The sequence below is a fragment of the Poecilia formosa genome, unplaced genomic scaffold (assembly GCF_000485575.1).
Source record: "Poecilia formosa unplaced genomic scaffold, Poecilia_formosa-5.1.2 Scaffold450, whole genome shotgun sequence".
Taxonomy (NCBI): Eukaryota; Metazoa; Chordata; class Actinopteri; order Cyprinodontiformes; family Poeciliidae; genus Poecilia; species Poecilia formosa.
This window is the reverse complement of record NW_006800389.1, coordinates 163,375-175,624: the sequence shown is the minus strand read 5'-3', so window position 1 is coordinate 175,624 and position 12,250 is coordinate 163,375. Positions and strand designations below refer to the sequence as shown.

General features: G+C 35.6%; 1 protein-coding gene and 1 long non-coding RNA gene across 2 annotated transcripts in view; one reads left to right on the top strand and one right to left on the bottom strand.

Moving 5' to 3' along the window:
* tbc1d32 (TBC1 domain family, member 32) overlaps positions 1 to 12,250 on the top strand; it is a 68,620-nt gene that overhangs the window by 55,062 nt on the left and 1,308 nt on the right. Inside the window, exons 32-34 of the mRNA XM_016663864.1 lie at positions 2,117 to 2,271; positions 3,559 to 3,699; positions 6,782 to 6,970. Coding sequence (XP_016519350.1) covers positions 2,117 to 2,271; positions 3,559 to 3,699; positions 6,782 to 6,970 — 485 coding nt within the window. The remainder of the gene's footprint in view (positions 1 to 2,116; positions 2,272 to 3,558; positions 3,700 to 6,781; positions 6,971 to 12,250) is intronic.
* Positions 8,379 to 12,250, bottom strand: part of LOC103155819 (uncharacterized) — a 33,162-nt gene continuing 29,290 nt past the window's right edge. The window contains exon 3 of the long non-coding RNA XR_001659539.1: positions 8,379 to 8,874. This is a non-coding gene — a long non-coding RNA (uncharacterized LOC103155819). The remainder of the gene's footprint in view (positions 8,875 to 12,250) is intronic.

The following is a 12,250-nucleotide window of genomic DNA, read 5'->3' as shown; positions in this document are numbered from 1 at the left end:
TATAAAGTGAGAAGTACTAAAACACCAGGCTGAAAACTGAGCTTCTACTCATTTAAAAACCCTTAATATACATTTTTAATTTACTTTAAATATGTACTCACTCTGTGCTTTTAGCATTTTTGTGTTTTATGAATCAAAACAAAGCAACAGTTTTAAAATCTCCACAAACTTCAGCAGGAGTTTGAGATGAGGAAACAAAAAGTAACTCTGTAAATTAGTAGTAAAAAAGTAGTTTAATGAATTTTTCTCTGTTGCTGCCTGGCAGTAGATCAAAATGGGTTTTCTCCCCTCCGGGACGCTGCTTTATTTATGATTCCTTATTTAAAAATGATGTCTTGACAGAGTTCATTACAGATTTATAACGGTCGTCTGTCAATGAGATTCAAACAGCATTCATTTGTTGCAGGACTGGACCAACAAACGGCTGATTTCTGGTTAAATTCAGGCGTTTTCTCTTTAAACCAGAACCGTTGTTTGTTTGTTTTTGCAGAAAACAAATATTTCTCTTAGTTCATCAAAGAAAAGAATCGTTTCACCAGAGAGATTTTAATTAACAAGAGAAGGAAGTCGTATTTCTGCAGAAGTTATTAAAGTTTTCTCTTCAACTAGAAGTCAAAGCGCATTGCATGATGAACCATGCGCTAAATGAAATGTATTCCATCCTATTAATTTAAAACAAAGCCACAGTGATTTTCTGTCAATTTAAAAAACAAAACCTGCATGTTAATAAATGCCAGATGCATAAAACATGAGGCATAGCTCTGAGTCATGGCGACTCTTCACATTTAAGCGACCAGAACCTGTCCTGCCATGTATCTGACATTTTAACCAGCCATCAGAACAGATGGCGCTCTCAGCAGGCGCCGCATTCATGTAAATGTGCAGCTGGAAGAACCAATTTTAAGGAATTTCCTCCGTAAATATGAGACAATCGGATCATTGTTGTATAGAACTTCCTTGAGTTTTCGTTTTAGGAATGTAATTATAAATATAATTAAAATGCAGTGTATTAGTTTAGGGATTTGACATTTTTTAGCCCAATTTTGATGTTTGTAAACTAGTGTCCAAACATTTTGAATCGACAGGTTGAACGCGCTCGTTTCGTTTTTAAATTATGAGTGCAAAATATTTTTGGCAATTTTCTCTCCATTTTGCTAAAAAACAAAACCTTACCAAGTATTTTTGTCCATTTTCTAGTGTAAATATCTCAGTTCACTTGTAATGAGACCAACTAACTTAAAATGACTTTTCATTGTAGAGGCTTGTTTTAAGTAAATAATTTCTTAATATTGATGAAAAACTACTGGTTCAATTGGCAAATTATTTCACTTACAACATGGGAAAAATGTTTTAGGATAAGTGAAATAATCTGCCAGTGGGACTCGTATTTTTTCATTAATATTAAGGAAATATTTATTTAAAACAAGCCTCTACATTTGCTGAAAAGTCACTTGTTTTATTAAGTCTACTTGGATATTTGCACTGGAAACTTTGTTTTTGCAGTGCACAAATTATTGTAGGACTTTTAAACGTTTTAATTTCTGAATTCAAATTGCTAATGTTCACAGTAATATTTTTTTAAAGTTTATTCTCTCAGTATATGTGGTAATATTTAAGTAAAGTTTATTTGTTTAGCACATTTCTGCAGTTTAAAATGTTAACAGCATAAAAACATCATACAGTCATTAAACTAAATATTACATTTTGTTATTTTATCCAGTTATTAAAAACTAAAGATACTTTTTCTGACAGGATTTTATCTTCAGCAGAACCAGTTTGGTAAAAGATAATTCTTGAATTTGACGTAACTTTAGACGGGACAAATCGGAGGTTCGGGTCGTTTCCTGAAGTTCAGCCGGACACTTTCATTATTTTCTACCAGCAGGTTCAAAATATCTAAACTGAAAATTGCCGATGTGATATTTAAATTTTGGGAAGTGTCTTCAGAACGCATTACGTGACGGCAAAAAAAATTTTTTTTAAATCAAATTAATTAATATTTTGCTCTCCTTATGGCGCGGGTGTATTTGTCAGCTTCCTGTTTGTGTTTTCCTGCTGTTTTAAAGATGCAGTCTTGATCATTTTGTTGGTTTCCAGCCTTGACTTGGTTGTGCAGTGAGTCTGCAGGATGGCTATCCGGGCCACGATTGGCTGGCCTCCTCAGTTTTCCTCATCATGGCTGGAAACGTGGAGCGATCTTTGCGTCTGCTGCTCAACCTCTCCTGCCTGCTTTCGTCTGCGTTCATCTGGCCTGCAAGGATTCATGGATCTGTACGGAGAAACAACGATGCCTTTAATCTGAATTAATTATTTCAAACAAGCTGTAAAAACAAGTAACCAGCAGGACAAGAGAAAACATCTTTATACATAACCAGGAACAAATTACACTACTTTTCTGTTTTAAGAAATAAGAAGAAATGAACACTTATTTAACCCCACATTTTATCTGAATTTAATGAAACATACCACTTAAACTTAAAAAAAAGAAAAATGCAAGATGGTGGCCATTTTTTCAAGATGGCCACCATGGTTGTTATTGAAAAATCTTTTTTGCCCTAAAATCACCAATTAGGTGATCGTGTTTGGTGTCAAATCATAGCCTACATATTATTTAATATATTTTGTTGAGCTTGTTTTCTTTTTCTGGTGGACATTTTTCAAAATGGCCACCATGGTTGAACTAGAGAATATACGTTTGCACTAAAATGGCAGTAGTTATTGCCAGTGGTGAGCAAAGCTAACCAAAAGGTTTGGTTCACTAACCAATTATTCAGTAAACAAGAATCTAAACCACTAAACTCATAAAGAAATTAGCGGAAGCTAACGCTAACCATTAGGGCTAACGATGTGAGACTCTCAAACTGGAAGTTTCCATTTTGATATTTAATTTTGGTACATTTTATTGCCTTAAAATTGTATGAATACGATGACCAAAGTCGAAAATATATCATGTGACGAATGAATCACGTCGCAATAATTGGTTTAAAAGGCTCAAAATGGCGGCCATCTTGAAAAATGGCCACCATCCTGAAATACAAGTGGCTTGCAATTTTTTTTTGCTCATTTTCACACTTGAAAGATTCTAACAGCAACATATGGTGCATTATGCACACTGTAATATAGTTTTTACACCAACAAGTTGCTACAGGAAAAAAAAAATCACTTGATGACTTTCCTTTTGTTTTTTAACATGTTTATAGCAGAAAAGTGGCTGAAAGCTGTGAATAAAAAAATGACAAAACAAATCAAATATTTGAAGGAAAATATTCCTCAGGGGAGTAATTACAGTAATTATACAGTTTTAAATAGTAGAGGAAAATCTGCTTTATCATTCCAACTTTTCATCCTGTGATGCTCCATCACCACTTTGGACACACAACAGTCTCTTTTCTTCTCAGTTTTTACAGAATGCTGGACTCTTTCTGTCATTAACAGGTTAAACTTGACAAATGAAGAGGAAAATGCATCAGAAAACATGAATGCACTACGTCTTTTCCTCCATATGTTCGTGTCGGTGCTGCAGTCAAACTTTTGTTTAATTTGCTTCTGCTGCGGCAGGTCCACGTCCCTCAGGAAGTAGCCGAATCAGGAATCTCTCCAGTCTACTGGTGCACGGCTCATTATGTGGAGATGCTGCTGAAAGCCGAAGTCCCTCTGGTCCATTCTGCCTTCAGGATGTCTGGCTTCACTCCTTCACAGGTAAAATCTGCAGATGATTTGATGGGACGACTCGCTTTGCTCCGGTTCTTAAATGGACGGTTGGTTGGTTTGCATAGAGATCACAAAGGAACGTTTATTCAGTTTTGATTTTATTGACATTTATTATTGTTTTTGTTGACATTTCAACTTTAATCTTAAAACAACTTCTTAATTTTTTCTCTCAATTTGACTTTTTTCTCAAAAGTATTAAATAACTACAAAATTCATCCTGTTTTTTCACCGCCATGTTAAGTCCATCTCCTCAGTTTTTATTTATGTATTGATCTGGAAAATATTACAACTTGCGACTGATTGAAAATTGGATCACAAGCACCTTCATTTGTTAAATTTACATTTGGTTTAACAAAAATCTGTCAATGTTGATGCCTTCTAATTTTAGCATTTTGTCCTGTTGAATTAATTCAGATTCATGAAGGGCCTTAAGTCTTTAGCAGGAGAAACTGAAGGAGCTCCTATTTGTCATCTTCTGAGCTCAATCTCTTTATGCTTTTCTGACTTCATTAAAATTTAAAAGCTTTGACATTGAATCTTTTTGCTTTTTGAAATAGTAAAATAGCTTAAAAAGTCGGACCTCTTTTCATCTTTGCTTGGGCTTCATGGTAACGATGCAGAAAAAGCTTTTCTCACCTTGAACGTTTTTCTGTTTTGATCCTGTTTTTGGCGTCTCGCTTCGTCTCATACTCAGCAGGTCAATAAGACTCTTCACATTCGCATCAAAGATCTGAACGTCTCTGGGCTGACGGATATGTTAACCTCCACATGTTCTCGTCTCTGTTTAGACGATAATGGGCAGAGCTATTCAGGCTTTTATTGGAAGTTGTGGCTCAGAAATGATGCATCTTAACGCTCTGGTGTTCATTCAGGAGGTCGTGTGCTTGCAGGCAGGTTTTCAGTCACACCGGATCTTTGAAGCATTATTCTCTCTTTCATTTCAGATTAACATGTTCGCGCTCAGGGTGTAGAAACTATCGGTACATTTTACATGACAATATAAGTTTAGTTTATTTCCTCATATTGATAACTACTTGTTTGAAAAAGAAGTAGGTAGAAGTGTAAACTTACTTAATCCAGCCACTTTTCTTTTATGTGACTTACTTTTCACACATTTTTCTTTATTTTGAAAAAAGTGCTGCAGCTAACCATTATGTTAGTGATCGATTAATCGATTACTGTGACGATTAATCGGTTTAAAAATGGCACATTTTGCATCTATTTCATCTACCTTTTTTATACATATTAGAATTACATCAAAGAAATGCAAATGAATAGTTAAATTTCTTTTTTAAATAAGAAAATTTACATTTTATTGCCTAAGATGTAATAACAGCATTCCTTTAGTGAACACTGCTCGTAGCAAAGGATGCGTCTGCAGCGAAAACATACATCTAACATCAATAGGACAGATATGTTGATTATTTTATTGATTAACTGGGTAGTAAAAGGTTTATTTATTAATTTTGTTTTTCAGAATTTGAACCAGTTTGGAGTAAAAAACCTACAGAGAGAAGTTTTATCTTAAATGCATGTTTTCAACTTTTGTACAGTTTTGACTTTATTACTGCTCTGACTGCGTTGTTCTTTCAGCAAATGGCTCTTTTAGAGTTTGTACCCTTCAGTTAATGATGAATCGATTATGTAAGTAATTGATTAATCATGATTAATCGTTAGTATCTCCTGTTGTAAGTGGATATTGTGTAGCGGTAGCGCTGACTAGCACAGGCTGCCTTTCCCTTCCTGCTGTGAGGTGAAGCTTCGGCTGCACAGCCTCCTCCCGGTGGGGTGACTGAACCCTGCGGTGCAGAAACACTGTTGGTTCTGCTTGGATTGAACCCCCTCATGGGCCGGGAGTCCCTGTTGAACCACTGGGTTGTTAAAGGCTCCTGTGGTTCTTATTAGAGGTTTCAGCAGATAAACATGTCGGAGCTCTGTGTAGTACACTTCACACATTTTCTCTCTTTTTCTGGGATGGAACAAAAATTATTCTGTGGGCAGTTTATGGTGTTAACCACCTAGAGGCCTGAAATTCAATCAAGTTGCTCAGAGAGCCCTCTAGAGGCTCCTTCAATTTGCAAGTCTAAAACCAAACATTTGTCAGAAGTGCAGTGTGGGATTTGCCACTGGCAAGTTCTCATGCCAAAAGTCTCCAAGCAAATTGAGACTGAATTGGGTTGTTTCAAGTGATCTGCCCCATTTCGCTGCTAAATCAGCCCATATAAACGGTTTTCTGTTGTTGGTAGGGCTGAAATGATTAATCGTTAATCAGAGTATATCTTGACAGAATGTCCCTTCATCCCAACAGAGGCTACACCATTATTTTTGTTTTTACAGCTGAAACAAGAGAAATCATAAAAATGTTAGCAGATTTGTGTTTTACCTACTTAATATATTTGCTTTTAGGGATGAAACGATTAATTATGATGAAATGATTAATCATTAACTGGAATATACAGACTTAAAAAACTACCATTTGATGAAAGAACAGCAAATAAGCTAAAACTTTTTTAAAAAAGGGAACAGATATGAAAACACAAGAGCAGCCGGTCAGCATCTAACGATTAATCGATTAAAATATTGTCATTCTGTAAATTTTTCATTAAATCCGTTAAGCCGTTTTACACGATAACGGAAATATGTTAAAGATGCTTAAAAAATTAATTTAATTCCTTTTTTAAATGAGCATTTAATTGCCTAAAATCCAGTAACTGCATCTGCAGATAAAAATGCTTCTAAGTTCAACGCAGTGCAGAGTTGATCTGTTTTTTCATATTAAATGTAAAATTTATGCAGCTTTAGCTTAATTGCTGCACTGAGGATGTTGTTCCGTTAGCAATTGGCATTTATTGGAGTCTGTACACTCTAGTTAATCAATTCAGCCCCAAACGCAAGCAGAACAAAAATGTTAGCATATTTTTAGTGATTTCTTTCTCGTTTCAAAAGGGAGTTGAGACAAAAATAATGGTGTACCATTGCTTTAATTTTTAAAGTAAAGGATATTTATTTCCTGGAACAATGTAAAAACAGTCGACTTGATGCTAAATTTAGTGTTTTTATTAATCGGCAGGTGTGCCTCCACTGGCTCACTCAGTGTTTCTGGAATTATCTGGACTGGACCGAGATCTGCCAGTACATCTGCACCTGTGTGGTGATGGGTCCAGATTACCAGGTCTACCTGTGTGTGGCTCTTTTCAAACACCTGGAGCCTGAGATCCTGGAGCGCACGCAGTCCCAAGAGCTGCAGATCTTCCTCAAGGTAAACCTGGAGTTCAGAGGTATTTGGTTCTCTGCAGATTTCCACACTTAGAACATGGAGATCTGCAGTTTTCATCAAAGGTACCTCAGCTGAAAGACAGTCTGACAAACAATGTAGGATTTTTGAGTAATTTTCATTTTATTTCATGAAATAAGTACTTGTTACTGCATCAGCATGGATTTTGGCCCATTCCTCCTTACAGCTCCTGCAGGTTTCAGGGCTGTTGCTAGGCAACAGAAGTTTAGCTCTTTCTCCAAAGGTTTTCGGTTGGGTTCAGGTCTGGAGGCTGGCTGGTCCATTGGCTGCATTCACACAGCAGGCAAATACGACCAACACCAACCACGTTATCATCATGCAGCATTTCGTCCCACTTCGCTCACTCACGTGAGAAACGCCTTGTAAATCCGGACGTCTGAAAATTATGATGATTATGAACAAAGTCTGTCAGGGCATATTGGAATTACGAAAATAAATTTACTTAATAGAAATAGAAACACGCAAATTATGAAACAAGAATTCAAGTTTTTCGATACCAATGTTTCTGTGCAAAGATGATCGTTTGGAGTCACTGTCATGCTGGCAGATCCAACAACTTATCCCCAAGGGAAGTCAATTTTCACAAATAAAGGCAACGCTGTGCTATAAAATACATGACATCACCATTAAAATAATTTTCCCACCCAACTTTACACTCAAAAAGACTTAAGTCAGTATTTAAACAGGAGTACAACTTAATTATCTTTTAAGATAATTAATGCTAGACTTTTTTCTGTGGGTAGCATTGATCTTGGTTATTCAAAGTTTTCTGCTGCTAATGATTTGTCCTCAGTTTTATCTTTCCTCACTGATATTTATGAATAAAGATAATCAGCTGTTGCTGCATCTCCAACTGTTGGCAACACAGAGCTGATGAACGAACTCGACGGTTTTATCCAGACTTGTTCTGATTAAGGTGAGCTCTGACATGAAGCCATCAGTAGCCATCAGACACAAGCTGCCACGGACCATCTCTGTGAATAAAACATCAGATTTTATCTGAGGAAGTTCATCTAATGAGCTGCAGAAACAGGGAAACTTCCACATCCTCTGTCCTGAGTTGAACTGAGAAAGTTTTTGTCATGCCTCTTTGCATCCAATCTTCCTGCTGTCTGTCTCTGTGGGAATAATGTGAAGTGAGTATTTTATCCAGACAGATGTGGTTTTAGGACATTAAGGTGTTCTCTCATCCTGTCTCACTGGGGATATACATCTATATTTCATCTAAATTAAAATTTGAAAAGGGAAACGTCGAGTCCAGCTGGAGTTTAACTGCAGCAAAGCTAAGAGAGTTGGTTCTGTTTTCCACCGACCCACAGGCTACATGGAGCCGCCATCTTTTATTCATCTAAAAGCTGAATAAAATTAAGACTTTCCAGACGATATTTTATTTACAACAGAACATGGATAGTTTACAAAATGGCTGAAGAAGGAGTGAAAATATTTAACATCCAAGTTAATTTATGTCAGATCTATGAAAACTGATTTCACACACAATAGTCCAGTTGGTTTGATTGCAACATTTACTACATGAAACAGAGTGAAAGACCAGTTCCCCTCCTCACCTGTGGGGGTGCTGCACCAAGAACGACTGAAGGAAACATGAAAACCTCTGAAAAACACACTGACCAAAACTTCCTTCTTCATGAAATGTAAACCAAAATATAGTGGTGTCACATTTTAGCCAACAAGCTATTTTCCCTGCTAGTGCTAGACTATCGTTTTTGTTTGGGTTGTACTTACCCAGAACGCCTGGCGCTATAGTCCACTTCCTGCTTTTGGGCATTCACACCTCCCCAAACGAACCAGACTGACTAAACAGGGCTGGAGTGAAACCTTCCAGCGCTGTGAGCTTTGGTCCAGCATCTCTAACAGGGTTGGGAGGCACGAGTTCATACGTTATGGACAACGTGACGATAAACACAAAACGGATTTTTGATCTAGTTTCTAGTGCAAGTATCTTGGTACACTTGAAATAAAACCAACTCATAAGTAACTTTTCAGAAAGATATGAGTTTGATTCAGCTCAATAATTCCTTAATATTCATGAAGTTCTAGTTCTACTCAGATTATTTCACTTATAACAAGATAATCTGCCAGAGGAACCAGAACTTCATCAATATTAAGGAATTATTTATCTCTTACATCTCGCTGAAAAGTTGCTTGTAAGTTTGTTTTGTCATGTTTAAAGTTTACTAAGACATTTGCAGTAAAAACTAGACCTAAATTACTAGGTAAGATTTGTGGTTTTGCAGTGTATTGTGAAGTTTCTCAATAAAAACATGTAATGAATAAAACATTAATTCAGATGATCTGAAAGTCTTCATTTTACTCAACTTTGTAACATTTTGATAAACCAACTCAAACTGTCAAGTTAAAGTAATTTGATTTTTATATATTAATATATGACGGTGTGTTAGAGCCATCGCTACTAAAAAAATTTGAGATAATTCCCAGAAAACTTCTGAAATTAATCTAAATAATTTTGACAGAAATTTACTCCGTATTAGTAAGATTTGCAGTTATAAAATTTTAAATGGTGGAAAAAATCATCACTGTACGACACAAGCTAACCTGTGGATTATAATCTGTTATTTTTCCAGCATATTTCAGCCAAAAAGCTTCATAAATTAAACTTTTAAACACAGAGGGGACAGAAAAACACCATCAGTTCTGATGCTCCACCTGAATCTCCTCTGCAGCTCCACCCCTAAAACCCAAACAGCACAAAAAGACAATTACTTTATAACGAATGTATTAAAAATGTTTAGTTTTATTTTTCTTAAGCAAAAGCTTTAGGGGATTTGTCCAACCCCACACTTTATATTTATCATATTGGTCAAATTAATTATACAACAAAAGTTTAAACAGCTAAACAAAATTTAAATTACAAGAATTTTATCCATGTTTAAATAATTTCAGTCTCAAAATTATTTAATCTGAAAATATTAATTTGCAACCAGTGAGGGAATTTATGAAGTCTGAACAAAATAAAGCAGCTCAATTAAAGGTTTAATATTAAGACTTTAGTTGTTAAATGTGTTGTTTTGTGTTTATTTGAATATTTCATGTTTCATTTTGTTTCAAGATGCAGTTTTACAATGAGATAAAAATAATCTACAATGACTTGTTGTTTTTGCTAATTGGCTAAAATAAATAATGTTGACATCAAATTTATTTTACCTTTTTGTTTTTAATAAGATATTTATTTCATTAATTTAACTGTAAGCTTCTGTCAGCATCAATATTTTAATTAATTTCTTCAGTTTTAGCATAACTCATTCATCATGTGCTGTCAACTTTAAGATCAAAGGAATCCCCAGCAATTAGCTCGTTAATTAGCCTAGCTAACGATCTCCTAAATGCTAATGTTCAACGTATTGTGAAGCTCTCCGGGACGTTAAGCAGCTCCTGCCACCGTTCAGGAGGGAAACGTTCATAATGCTGGAAAAAAGTTATTCCTTTTCCATTTGTCACAGTTTAGTGTTTCAGAACGTCAAACCAACTTAAACATTAGTCAGAGATGAGAAAACAAAGATTTAAATGGTTCATTATTGAAAACAAAGAAGACTACGTGAATATAGCTTTAAACAGTAAACATTTTCAAAACTACTTCTGAAAATCCCAAACTTCCTCACGAGAATATAAAACCGAACAGCTGGTTTCTGTTTTGTGAGATTAAATTAGCGTCAATGTGACCCTAATATAAATTGTTTAAATGTTTATTGGCTAGACTTAATTTAATATCAATCACACGTTTTCAACTGAAATGTGAGACACGTCCACACCGTTTTATACACTGTAAAAATTTCTAGTGCAAATGAACTTAAAATAAGGCAAAACTAACTTACAAGTGATTTTTCGGTAAGATATTTGAGTTTGTTTTAAGCAAATCATTTTTTAATATTCATAAAGAGAAAACTAATTCCACCGGCAGCTAAAACAAGCTCCTGTTTCTTACTGAAAAATTACTTGTAAGTTAATTTTGTCTTAGCTAACGATCTCCTAAATGCTAATGTTCAACATATTGTGAAGATCTACAGGACGTTACGCAGCTCCTGCCACCATGTAGTAAAATATTTCCACTAAAAACTAGATGAAAAATACTTTTTTGTGTGTTTTGCAGTGTTGACCAGGAAATGAAAGAAACTCAACATGTTTCTTACGTTACACTGCAAAAACACAAAATTTTACAAAGTAGTTTTGTCTAGTTTTTAAAGCAAATCTCTTAGCAGACATGGAATAAAACACAACTAACTTACAAGTGACTTTTCAGTAAGAAATATGAGCTTATTTCAAGTCAATAGTTCTAGTTCACTAGCAGATTATTTCACTTATGAAAATAAAATTTTCCCATAAGTGAAGTAATCTGCCAGTAGAACTAGTACATCAATATTGAGGAATTATTGATTTAAAATAATCACATTTCTTACTGAAAAGTTTGTTTTATTTCAAGTGCACTAAAATATTACTAGAAACTAGATCAAAATTACTTGGTAAGATTTTGTGTTTTTGCAGTGTACGACTTCCAGGCTGCTAATAAATTAAACATAAAGGCTTGTTGTTCACATTTTCATCTCTGGTGAAGTTCTGTTTGTTTTAGCTGAGCTTCAGTGAAGCTCTGGTGCTGAAGGTGTTGTCTTTCAGAAAATCCTCCATCAAAGTGGAAAATAAATTGCGCCTCCCTTTCTAACCTCATTACTGGCTGCGTTCGCTGAAGGCCACAGGACTGATAACGAGTGAGGGCAGAGTCACGCTGGGCGCCTCGTTCTGACTGCCAAGTGTCCTCGGGGTCCGGCTGATAATTGACGAAGCCACTCAAACCTCTGCAGCTCGGCGGCGACACTCGTCTGCTCTGCCTGAGTGTCTGCATTGCCCACAAGGCCGAGGGTTGCCATGACAGACGCAGACTTGGACCCGAGCAACAGCCATGCAGCGGAAATAAAACCCTGTAGCGCTGTAGATGTTTCTACATATTAAGGTTTTCAATAGGTGTCTTTTATATTTTCTTATCAAATGTTAAGAGTTTTAATAAGATTTTTTTTCTTTAAAACTTTTCCTAAGATTTCTGGCTGTATTGACCACACTGCAAAAACATTCAGTCCTTAGTATTTTTCGCCTGGTTTCTGTTATAAATATCTTGGCACACTTGAAATAATACGAAACTAATTTAGAAGTCATTTTTCAGCTGCAGGGCTTGATTTAGGTCAACAGTTTATTCAACTTCCAACCTTTTTCCAAACA